Here is a 13,503-nt window from a genome sequence, read left to right as displayed (position 1 = left end):
ACGAGCCAATAGAGCTAACATCTGGCGAGCCAATAGAGCTAATAGCTAACGAGCCAATAGAGCTAACAGCTAACGAGGAACCGTGGGGGCAGTGTTGCTTAACATCTGACGAGCCAATAGAGCTAACATCTAACGAGTGAAGAAGAAATAATAATTCAGTTTCTTTCATCGTAACATCTGGACGAGCCAATAGAGCTTACAGCTAACGAAGCTACACACAGCAGAACCGATGTGTTTAACGGCCTCACCGACCACCGCCTCCTACAACGCTGCCTCTGTTTTTGTCTTTTATGCAAGAGGTACATTATCAATATCTCCTCCACAGTCGCCATGTTTGTTTTTGAGTTTGCTGTTGTCATAAACTTTTGACTCTGGGCTGCCTCCTGGTGGATATATTGGTTAACATGAGGTGATGAAGGAGCTCCGTCCCTTTAATACGTGTGGGCAGTGACGGTAAGTGTCAGAGTGACAGTGTCAGAGTGACAGAGTGTCAGAATGACAGGTGACAGTGTCAGAATGACAGAGTCAGAGTGTCAGAGTGACAGAGTGACAGAGTGTCAGAGTGTAAAGGGAGCATAAATGAGCCCTTAGTCGTGTGATGCTAACAGTTAGTCATGTGATGCTAACAGTTAGCCGTGTGATGCTAACAGTTAGCCCTGTCACTGTGTGTGGACGGACTCTCAGCAGCTGTCTCAACAGGGAGCTCACACTCCTGCAGCAGTCGTCTCCTGAAGGTGACTGAAATGTTACGTGTTTATTTGGGGGAGGTGCGATTCGATCACAAGCGCTCGCTCCAGATGTATACTAATTTTTTTTTTTTGTTTTTGACCAGTGACAGAGTGGACAGGAAACAAGGACAGAGAGGGGGATGGCTCGTAACAAAGGTGTTCAGTCTGCAGTCAAATCTAAGATGCTGCTGTAACGAGGCGCGCACTGTAACCACTCGGCCACTGAGACACTCTGAGACGTGACAGTAATGCCGAGGTTGACACACTGCTGCCAAACGACACAGCTGCCTCATTATTTCATACGTACAATCCCAACACGGTCTCATCACAACTTGTCAAACACCGCCGCTCACAGAGTGTCAGAGTGACAGAGTGTCAGAGTGTCAGAGTGACAGTGTCAGGTGACAGAGTGTCAGAATAGACAGCGTGTCAATAAACACTGTGTCGTCTCAAAATAAACAAAAATGTAGAGTGTCAAAATAAAGGTAGTGTCTGTGGTTAGGTTTCGATCAAAACATCATGGATTGGCTTAAAATTCACATAGTGACAGAGTGACAGAGTGACAGGGTGTTAGAGTGACAGAGTGACAGAGTGTCAGGTGACAGAGTGACAGGGTGTTAGGTGACAGAGTTTATATCACTGAAGCTGTTGACGACATCACAAACTGACACCACCCAGCTCGTATCATAGCGCTGCAAAAGGCTTCTCTGTGCAAACATGTCTGACACGTCCAGTGACAAAGCGGCGCTATTTGACGAGTTGGGTTGTTGCCCGCTGCCTCTTCAACTGACACTGCCCAGTTTGTATCACACCAGCAGCAGCAGCTGGAGATGCGGCAGCAACAGAGTGTCAGAGTGACAGAGTGACAGTGTCAGAATGACAGTGTCAGAATGACACTGTCCTACTTCCAGCCTTGCCGCCCGTGAGACAGCAAGAGTGTCAGAGTGACAGAGTGACAGGGTGTCAGAGAGTGGACGAGGAGAGACAAGTTGTTGAGGTCGAGGAAAATGCCGAGTTAAACAACCCACAGTCATTTCAACGACAATGGCAACAAATAAATTTCCTGGCGAGCCACAGGTCTGGAGATCGGCTCCTCAGGTGAGAGGTCAAGTTTCATCAGTGAGCGTCACGTGATTATAAGCTAACGCAGATCCTTTAGTAGTGTTAGGAATCACTGTGTGTGGACATCTGTTGACGAGCTGCATCGGTAACGTGTCCATTAGTGATCAGATCACCCAAAAGTCTCAGGTCTCAGGCGTGTTCTCAGGGTGTCAGAGTGACAGAGTGTCAGAGTGACAGAGTGACAGAGTGTCAGAGTGACAGAGTGACAGGGTGTTAGAGTGACAGAGTGTCAGACACCAGTGGCACCAGGCAGCGTGGCGAGCCAGCCTGCAGCAGGAACGGGTGCTTCAGCAGGTCGGCAGCGCTGGAACGCTGCTTCGTGTCACGAGTCAGCATGCAGCTCAGAAAGTCCTTCAACACCGGAGACACCTGAGACACAGAAAGTGACATCATCAGCTACTGCCAGGTGGATCTGCTCACCGTTAGCCTGTTAGCATGTTAACATGTTAGCATGTCTGTGGTTTACGAGCAAATCCATTTCTTCAATCTCCCAAAAACTAAATCAAACCTACGTTCACTAATTATTCATGATCAATACAATGTTTAGAAGAGATGTCCCCACAGTGCAGGTCCAGGCCGTGAGTCCAGTTAATGTTTAATCTTTTAAACTATCATTAACTGTCTCGTACTCACTGATGTGTCAAAACTTTGTCTCTGTTAATTTAAAGTGAAACATCACTTAAAGAGAGAGGCCGTCCTCACAGTGCTGGTTCTGTGTCTGTGACCTCAATGCGTGATAAAGGTGTGTGTGTCTGTGTGTGTGTGTGTGTGTGTGTGTGTGTCTGACCCTGTGGATGTTCTTCACGCCCGGTGCTGCTTCGTCTCTCAGCTTCTTCATGGCGGTGATGGGCGTGTCGCTGAAATATGGTGGCTCTCCGTCCACCATCTCCACCACCATGATGCCCAGAGACCAGATGTCCACCTGGAGGAAACAGGAAGCTGTCACAGAACACCTGGACACACACACACAGGCACCAGACCAGGTTCTCTAGTGTCAGAGTGACAGAGTGACAGTGTCAGAGTGACAGACTTCCTCTTTGGGACGTCTTTACTGATCTGAGCGCAGAAACCAAAGTCTGACAGTTTGATCTGCAGGAAAAGAAGAAGAAGAAGAAGATGTTGATAATTTCCTGTAATGAATAAATGCAGTGCATCAAACTGAACGATTAAACTTTAACGTTTAAATTTAGCACCAACACCGTCACAGTGACGTCATGATAAACTTAACTTTATATATTTTAAACTCCTTCATCAGACAGAGTGAACGCAGAGTGTGTTGACTCATCTCCATCATCCAGAATATAGTTTCAGGTTCAGTTTGTATTTTGACAGCCGGACACGTTAACCAGGAACTAACTGGTTCATTTTTGAGGAAAAATAAAAGGTGTTTCCTGTTGGTGCGGCGCTTCATTGGCTCAGTGAGCGTCAGCGCCATGTTTCAGAGTTTTATCCATTTAGAGGAGGAGGAGACATTTGAATGTTTCATGATGGAAATGTTTTGTGTTTTATTTTGTGTATGTGTGTGTGTGTGTGTGTGTGTGTGTTACCCTTCCGTCCAGTGTCAGCAGGATGGAGTCGCTCTTAATGTCTCTGTGAATGACTCCCTGAGTGTCAGGTGACAGAGTGACAGAGTGTCAGACACACACACACACACACACACATGTCAGAGTGCCAGGGTGTCAGAGTGACAGTGTCAGAGTGACAGAGTATCAGAGTGTCAGAGTGTCAGAGTGTCAGATTCCTGTACTCGGTCTCAGAGAGAAACTCTGAACTCTTTCATGTACCACATTTATCTGACAGCTTCAGTTACTTCCACTGAAGTATCCGAGTACAGGTGAAGGTACTCTGAGACTTCCTGCTCACCTGGGTGTCAGGTGACAGAGTGGCAGAGTGACAGAGTGATTACCCAGAGTTCCACAGAGTGTCAGGTGACAGAGTGTCAGAGTGACAGAGTGACAGAGTGACAGGGTGTCAGACACCACGTTCTGGTGCCTGTAGTCCCTCATGATGACCACCTGGGGGACACATGGGGACAGGTGAGGCTGCTGATGATGTCACACTGCACCAGGTAACAGACTGAGTCTGATACAGATATTTTTATAAACTATATTATTTTACTTTATATTACTTCATTTTACATTTTTTATTTTATTTGTTATTATTTCTACATTATTTAATTTTGCCTTTTTTCACTTATTTCATTTTAATTTATTTGACTGTTACATTTTATTAACATTTTATTATTTTGTTTTATCATTTTCTACATTATATTGTTTCAAGTTTATTTTACTTTTTTATTTTGCATTATTCTGTTTAGTTATTTTCAAAATTATTTCGTTTACATTTTTTTTACTTTATTTTAATTTAATCTATTATTTTCTAAATCCTTTTATTTTATTATATTTCACTTTAATTCATATTATTTTATTTTACTTGTGTTTAACATTATTCAACTTTTTCTTTTTTACTTTTTTTTAATTTAATATTTTCTATAAATTTTTATCCAATTTTATTTTCCCTTATTGTATTTTATTTTACTGTAGTATTTTCTATCTGTGTTTCGGCACCTCGTTGAAGAGCAGCTCGCGGCGCTGTTGCTTCCTCAGATCCATCATCTTCACGGCCACCTGGCGCCCGCTGTGTTTCTCCCGGGCGATGCAGACCACGCCCGTTGACCCCTCGCCGATCTTCACAAAGTTCTCCAGAGTCATTCTCGGGTCGCCCGGGTCCACCACCATCTGCAGCGCCGCCTTGAACTGCTCATGAGTCACCTTCCCACCTCCGTTAGGTACCGTCTGCTGGGTGGAGGAGGAGGAGGAGGAGGGGGAGGGGCGGCTGGGGAGGTGTGCTGGGGAGCCTGTGGGGGAGGGGCGGGGCTGAGTCAGCGGGGTCGGTGATCTTGGAGAATGTCCGATACTGAAGCTGGAGGAGGGGCGGAGCGGGCGGTGAGGTCGACCTGTGATGATGGGGCTGCTGGTGCTGTTGGGTGGTGGCAGCAGGAGGGGGGAGGAGGGCGAGGGCACCTGTGGGGGCGGAGACAGAAGACGTCATGTTAAGTTATCAGGAGTCGATCAGTAGTGGCGGGGGGGGGGGGGCCTGTGACGGACTGTTCCTCGACTCCAGGCTAGCTGTTTCCACCTGCTGCCAGTCTTTATGCTAAGCTAAGCTAAGCTAAGCTAACAGGCTGTAGCTTCATATTTAGTGAAGAATCGTTTTGACCAAAAAACATCGTTCTCTCGACAGGAAAGAGAATTCACTCTCACCTTGAGGTCGTAGGAGGAGTAAGGCCTTCTGGGAGTTTCTCTGGACGAGGACAGCAGGTCGGGCAGGTGATTGGCTACTGGTTTCAGTCTCAGGTGAGCTCTGCTGTTGGTCTCTGCAGTCGGCAGGTTGTAGTGACAGGAAGTGGGCCTCTGTCTAAGCCCCGCCCCCTCACTGTGGGCGTACTGTCCTCCTGGGGAACCAGTCATGCCTGTAGAACCCGTCACGGCTGTAGAACCCGTCGTCACGCCTGTCCTCTGAGGCGTCACAGGTGTGCGGGGCGTGGCCACCTCGCAGGTGGACTTGGCTCTCTGCAGAGTTCCGTTCAGTTTGGGGCTGCCGCTTTCGCTGCGCACCTGTCGGATCCTGTCCTGCCAGTAGGTGGAGCTCCCGTCCGTCTTCCCGCTGTCGCCGCAGTGATTGACCTCCTCGTACTGGTACGACTCATCCTCCTCCACTTCTCCCAGTCGGCCCAGTGACTGGGCGCGTTTCCGCGCCGACGGGCTGCTGCGGCGCAGAGAGTTGGAGCTGGTGACGGACAGACGGCTCATCTCAGAGATCACGTGTGAGATGTAGTCGCCATGACCGATAAAACTCCCGCGAACAATCGTCTGCAGAGAAACAACAAATATTAATAAATATATTTATACTCTTCACTCGGAGGAGCCGACAGCACAAAACTAACATAACACGAAATATGGTCATATAAACATAAAGTCAAATAATAACAACAATAATGTAGAATAAAGTAAAACGAGGCAAAGTTTAATAAAATAATAGAGAAAATAATTAAAATTATATTAAATAAAAATAATTTGAAAATAAATTACAACAATATAGTAAATGATAAAATAAAGTAAAATAAAGTAAGATATGAATTAAATTATGAATAAATAAATAAAAAAATAAAAGGTAAAAATGTAGAGTAACAATAAAGAGTTAATTGTCAGCTCAGATTTATTCAACAGAGCAAAACATAGATGTTAAGTTCACAAAATCTCACGTAAAGTGTCAGAATTAAGTTGAATTTGAGCTTCATCAGAGAAGTTTTGAATCTGAGTTGAACTTTAATTAAAATTCAAGTTAATTTGACTAAATTCTAGATTTAATTTAATTTAAGCTTCAAAACATTAAAATTTAGTTTGTAAAGTTAAACGTGTTTTAATTTATTCTTAGTTCATCACTGCTTTGATCAAATCTAACGTTCTGCAGGGTTAGTTGTGAGATCACATGGCAGCCGAGGTCACGTGACCGCTGAGGTCACGTGACACACACCTGACAGCACCTGCATGGAAACATCAGCTGAACTTCACACAAACACTGACAGTGAACCAGTGAACGCAGCGTCAGCAGCTCCTGTAACACTGGACACAAGTTAGAACATGTGTCTGAAACATGTGAGGACAGTGACAGGAAGTGATCAGAGCCGATCACTTTGATCTTTGTTTTCACTAAGCAGGAAACAGTATGGCGTCCACTTCCTGTTCACAGAGTCTCTCTGTTACAGCTGATCAGGACACTGAAACAGAGTCGTGGTTTATATTTGATCAGCTCTGATTAGTTTCACTGTGTCATCAGAGTTTGGACAGTTTGACCTTTGACCTCAGCTGTTCGCTGACTGAACGCTGATCAGTTCAAATGTTTGTTTGTTTTTGTTTGTGGCCTTTTTGCTGTTGTGTCTTTAATCTGTTTGTTGTTTAAAGTGAAACTCTAACGTTGTGTCTTTGGACATGGCTCTGATGCAAACACATGAAACTTATATTCCTGATGAAACTCTAGATAAATAATATGAAATATAAAATAAATGTGAGTCCAACAGCAGCAGGGTGATGATGATGAGTCATTTTAGCTCCAGTCTCAGTGATGAAGTCATGTTTTTATGAATTTAATTCAATTTTTTTCAATTTTATTTATAAAGCCCAATATCACAAATCACAGTTTGCCTCACAGGGCTTTACAGCATACGACATCCCTCTGTCCTTATGACCCTCACAGCTGATCAGGAAAAACTCCCCAAAAAACCCTTTAACGGGGAAAAAATGGTAGAAACCTCAGGAAGAGCAACTGAGGAGGGATCCCTCTTCCAGGACGGACAGACGTGCAATAGATGTCGTACAGAACAGATCAACATGATAAATTAACAGTAATCCACATGACACAATGAGACAGAGAGAGAGAGAGAGAGAGAGAGAGAGATGCAGGTAATGACAGTAGCTTACAACAACATTATTGAAAGTGAAGCCTGCATGAAACAGTTGTGAGGACGCACAGGGCCGAGTGTCTGCCGTGCTCTGCAAGTCGTGCATGTTCAGGACACTGCAGCGTCACCACCGCAGACTGACGTCAGTTACATCACTGTGACATCATCAAGGAGCCGAGGGGCGGTGCAGTCAGATTCTCTGAGCGCCGCCTTTTATTTTGTAAGTCCATATGAATCCTCCTTCACCTCCTGACGGTGTCCATCAGGGTGTGAGGGGAAAGTGACAGAAGAGACACACAGGACATTGTTCTCAGACTCTTGGGCCGCAGCCTGTCAGACCCTTCCTTCCATTTTCAAAATAAAAGCTGGAGCAGTGTGATGTTTTAACCACTAGATGGAGACAGGAAGCAGTTCAGCATCTGTATCATCCTAAAAATCTGAGTCCAGACTGACGACCAACCAGCAGCAGAGCTGCCTCACTGACCTCACTGAGATGAGGTCACACTCTACAGACCAATCAGGAAGGAGCTTCCTCTCGCTGACAAACTAAAACTGCAGCAGCACAGACACAGTGAGCCGAGGTCGAAGCCATTACTGCACTGATAGACTTTAATTATCTTTAATAAGTTATGCAGTTATTGTTCATGTGTTTTTATCTAAGTTTCCTGATGTTCTCAAACACATCACCCTGACACATCATGTGACTGTCAGCTGATATTTAACAACTGATGAGCTTTACTAAGAATCCTGAGGCTTTTATTTTGAAGATCGGGCCTACGAACACTTTGGAACATTTTACAGTGTAAAAATAAACAGTTTAAACAGAGTCTGTTTGTGACTGGCCTCAAACGTCTTTATTGATAGTAACAGATTCTGATCAGTTGACAGCGTCACTCAGATTTACTGAGGGTCCTGAAGTAAACAGAGTCGAGACACTGAGTTGTTTTTCTGTGATTAAACTTGATGAGTCATAACGAGCTAACGTGCTGACGAGCTAACGCTCAGAGTTCTGGATCTGAACGAGCTGAAGGAGAGTTTTTTACTTTTTAGTTTCACTGTGAAGAGAAAAATCTCTTTAAATGATCGTCTGTGGCTGATCAATAACTCTGATTAGATCCTTTATTGACAGTTTATACGTTTATGTGTTCACACTGCGTCAAATATTATGTTTTCTATTAAAGTAACAAGTCTGTATTTTAATGAACAGCAGGATCGTGATGAACGTGACTTTTTATGCCAACATGACTTTTTCTTTTCAAACTTATTTGACTTCTTATGCAAACATGATTTTATACTATTATACTAATGTGACTTTTTATTTTTATACTAACATGACTTTTTTCTTTTATGCTAACGTGACTTTTTACTTTAATGCTAACGTAACTTTTTATGCTAACATGACTTTTTACTTTTATGCTAACGTGACTTTTTACTTTTATACTGTGACTTTTAAGTGACTTTTTATGCTAACATGACATTTTACTAATGTGATTTACTTTTATACTAATCTGACTTTTTATGCTAAAATGACTTTTTACTTTTATGCTAACGTGATCTTTTACTATTATACTAATGTGACTTTTTATGCTAACATGACCTTTTACTATTATACTAATGTGACTTTTATGCTAAAATGAGTTTTTTCTTTTATGGAAACATGACTTTTTACTTTTATGCTAACGTGACTTTTATACTAATTTGACTTTATATGCTAAAATGACCTTTTACTCCAATCATACTAACACGAGTATTAAACTCAACATTCTAACGTGACTTTTTACAGCACTGTGATGGGACTTCTATATTATTGCGTTTACTTTTTATATTAAAGTGACTTTTTATTCTAACATCACTTTTTAATACTAATGTGACTTTTAATATTTTTGTGATCTCACCTTCTTGAGCTCGACCTCAGTGATCCTGGAGGGGTCCACCAGGGGGCGTGGCCTCCTCAGTGTGTCGATGACGCTCTGCCACTGTGGCGGCAGACCCACGTAGCGTCCGGAGGCGACATCGAAGGAAGTGTGGACACGGTGCTGGAAGTCCTGCGGCGCAGAGATCTGTGGCCTGCGTCTCTTCTTCCTGCGGTGGAACATTGCCACGGCAACACAGCAACCGAGCGCTGGTGAGACCTGAGGGAGACAACAGGAAGTAGCACCCTCAGCACCAGATGAACGCTGCAGCTGATCGGACTGAGCCATGATGGACGGTCACATATACACACACACCTAAAGGTACACACTAAACTCATGCACACACTAAACAAACATTAAACACACACACACACACACACACACACACACACACACACACACACACAGGAAAAACACACACATTCATGATAAACACACACACACACACACACACACTCGGTTGTCGTGTAGGTACACTGACAGCTTCTCTTCCTGTTCAGGTGGTTTACGGTCACATGACCTCCTCCTCCCTCTGTGTCACAAACCAACCAAACAGCCCAGGTGAGAATTCACCTGTCTGCATCATCAACGGTCATTTGAATAAGAGCTGCAGGCACAAACACAGCAGCGCGTACCGTCACATGTAGCGTCACACGTAGACGAGCAGATAGGACTCGATGAAATAAAATACAGAAATAAATCAGTGTAAAAGTAAATGAATAAACAAGCAGATAAAAGTTGATGATTTAAACAAATAAATGTGTAGGAGTCCCACCTCATTAACATACAGACACAGAAATAAATGAATTATTTATGGTCTGTTTAAAATTATTATTTATTGCCCAAAAAATATCTTTTAAAATAAATAAATAAAAAAAATTATTATTTATTTCAGCATTAATTAATTACATTAACATTTAAGTCACAAAACAAAAAGAAGCAAATTAAAGACGATTAAATCTTGATGACATCATCGTTGACCAGCAGAGAGCAGAACGACGCCAGAAACATTTAGATTAACAAGTTCTTCTTATTAATATTTCATCAGTTTAACATCGGTTTGTTTGCAGATTTTTATGATGAAATATTTGTTCCAGATATTTCTGATAAATAGGCGAAATTTGATTTATTTTATCTTATTATACATTTAATATATTTGTTTTACTTTAATCTGAATTGATTGTGATTAAATGAACGAACATTAATCAGAAGGTCATAGCATGATAATAATAATAATAATAATAATAATACTGATCTCCACCCTGTCATCTCTGTTATTATTCATCATGTTTACATTTCTGCACCTGTGAACTGATTTTAGATTTGTTTCGTCTAAGTTTGACTTTTTTTAAATTCAGAAAGCAAATATATTTTTAAACCTGTAACCAGCTGCAATAAATAAATAAATAAATAAATAAATAGATAAATAAAGAGCTTTTAAATTTTAAATTCACTTTCCATCAGTTAAACTTTATTTGAAAGAAAAATTAATTATTTAATGTCTTTATGTTTTTATACTTTTACATCTAAGTTTTTTTTTTTATGTTGATTTGATTTCAGTGAGAAGTTAAAGATCCTGCAGCTGTAACACCGTCAGCTGGTCTCACCTGTGAGTCAGTGTATCTTCCCCTCAGGTGAGTCGGCTGAGGTCCAGATCAGATCAGATTGGTTCAGATCAGTTCAGGTGAGTTTGGTCCAGGCTGAAAACAGACGAAGCAGAGCAGAGACTCGTCACTCTCTCCTCCTCTGTGTTTGCTCAGTGGGAGTGGTGGAGGATGTTTGAGGATCTGATCCGGTCAGTCAGCTGATAAGAAGCTGCTGAATTTAATTTTCATCCAACACAATTTAAAATCTAATGATGAAATTGAAATGAATTTATGAATTATTTAATACTGTATATTTTAATATTAACAGCGTGTCTGTGATCGACAGTGATCGGCTGAATCACTACAGACATTTATAGAGTCAGCTTATTTGTTCCCTCTCACTGCCCTCATAACCTCTGTCCTCTACCTGCTCAGGTACACTGTACTCTACCTGCTCAGGTACTCCGTCCTCTACCTGCTCAGGTACACTGTACTCTACCTGCTCAGGTACTCTGTCCTCTACCTGCTCAGGTACTCTGTACTCTACCTGCTCAGGTACTCTGTCCTCTATCTGCTCAGGCACTCTGTCCTCTACCTGCTCAGGTACTCTGTCCTCTACCTGCTCAGGTACGCTGTACTTTACCTGCTCAGGTACTCTGTACTCTACCTGCTCAGGTACTCTGTCCTCTACCTGCTCAGGTACACTGTCCTCTACCTGCTCAGGTACTCTGTACTCTACCTGCTCAGGTACTCTGTCCTCTACCTGCTCAGGTACCTGTACTCTACCTGCTCAGGTACTCTGTCCTCTACCTCCTCAGGTACTCTGTACTTTACTTGCTCAGGTACTCTGTCCTCTACCTGCTCAGGTACTCTGTACTTTACCTGCTCAGGTACACTGTCCTCTACCTGCTCAGGTACACTGTCCTCTACCTGCTCAGGTACTCTGTACTTTACCTGCTCAGGTACACTGTCCTCTACCTGCTCATGTACTCTGTACTTTACCTGCTCAGGTACTCTGTCCTCTACCTGCTCAGGTATACTGTCCTCTACCTGCTCAGGTACATGTTTCACTGTATCTTTACTTTGGTTCAGATTTATGTCACAGCAGATGATGAAGTCTGAGGTCAGTCAGTGTGTTTGTGTTGTCAGGGTGTGACTGACATACCTGAGGAATCAACCCGACACACTACATGACCAGACAGCTCCTCAGACTGACTGAAACACCTGAAACACAACCAGCTCACAGTGAATCACTCTCACAGACACACACACACACACACACACACACACCACTGACTCACACACAGTTCATGATCTGAGGAGCCAAACTATAAATACATTACAATTTACCTCAAAGATTCTTTTCTTCTTTAAAATGTTTTGAGGCAAAACCTGCTCGGAGGTCACGTCACCTTCATCACTGCCAGAAACACTTCACACAGAAAAAAACAAAATCTGTTCTCAGTGAAGTTGGACTCTACTTAGTCTGCCTTAGAATCACAACCCAGCTGAAGGTTAGGCCACACCCCTCACAGCCTCCCAACCTAAACATCACCTCTACCTGTGGGTAGAGCTCACAGAGCAGAGCATGAAGAAAGACTGTGAGCTGGATACAGACAGGGGGCGCTGCAGAGCACTGACCATGCAGGGGCCAAACTTTGTTATTTTGAAACTGTAAAACACGAAATCAAAACATAAAATATGAAATAAATGTTTCACCTGTAACATTTTGTCTCGTGGCGCTCAGCTGTTCACAGTAAACAGAGTTTCACAGCAGTAACTGTTTGTTCTGAAGTTTCTTTGCTCAGCTGGTCGTTCTCGTCTTCAGCTGTTTGTCAAACACTGAGAGTGAAGAGACTCTGGAGGCTCCTGAGTCAAACAGTCTGTACAGTTTCTCTCAGTCACTTTGGTTCATTCCTCAAATCATCCTCAATGTTTCCCTAACAGGAAGTGATTCACACAAACAGTGTGTTACCTGCAGACGCCACCACGTTTCCCAGAATCCTCAGTTTATGTCTCAAAGTGAAATATTTCTGTCAGCAAACCTTTCAGGACCGTCCACCATCAGGACAGTCGGACTGTGTCTCCATGTGCCAGTGTGACTGTACTCAGGAAGTACTTTAGGTTTTGATGACGGTCAGTGAAAACGCACCAGGCTGCACTTCTTCCTGTGTGACTCAGTTTCCACAGTAAAGTTACACATGTGGGACATCGATTGTGACAGATCAGATTCACAGCTATGCCCTCACTGTTTCACTGGAGGACAGATGATGTCACCGTGATGCAGGAAACACAAAAACACTTTGACAGCACAAAAATATAAAGTTAGAAAAACTGAACTGTCAGCTGTTTCAGAGAGCTGGTTGCTGATTGGTCGATCTGACACTTCACACGTTGTCCGTCATTAAGGTTGAGATTCACCTGGAAATGTTTATAAATAAAGGCTCTGAGAAAATATGTTTGACAGATTATAATAACTGGTTGAACCATATTTCATTTAATGACACGCAGTGACCTCATGAATATTCAACAGACGCCTGATGGGCCGACAGCTCACTTTATTCCCAACTCGTCAAATCCCGCCCCTCTCTGAGTGATCCAGACACCAGATACCCACAAACGCACCTTTCACACCGTTATGAAACGCACCAGCCAGCAGCAGTTTGTAACGCCACCGCCCACTAACGTTAGCG

The 13,503-nt window shown here is 43.1% G+C and overlaps 1 protein-coding gene across 1 annotated transcript; it reads right to left on the bottom strand.

The window, feature by feature from the left end:
- Positions 1-2,063: 2,063 nt before the first annotated feature.
- On the bottom strand, positions 2,064-9,595 carry LOC125897548 (serine/threonine-protein kinase PAK 6-like). Its single transcript, XM_049590953.1, is given in 9 exon segments — positions 2,064-2,219; positions 2,638-2,777; positions 2,780-2,939; positions 3,398-3,454; positions 3,661-3,713; positions 3,757-3,865; positions 4,418-4,873; positions 5,114-5,722; positions 9,207-9,595. Coding segments are annotated over 9 exon segments (2,046 nt in total). The 5' UTR covers positions 9,513-9,595.
- Between the last annotated feature and the right edge of the window lie 3,908 nt (positions 9,596-13,503).

This window comes from Epinephelus fuscoguttatus, linkage group LG11, assembly GCF_011397635.1.
Source record: "Epinephelus fuscoguttatus linkage group LG11, E.fuscoguttatus.final_Chr_v1".
Classification (NCBI taxonomy): Eukaryota; Metazoa; Chordata; class Actinopteri; order Perciformes; family Serranidae; genus Epinephelus; species Epinephelus fuscoguttatus.
This window is presented reverse-complemented; position numbering and strand designations above follow the sequence as displayed.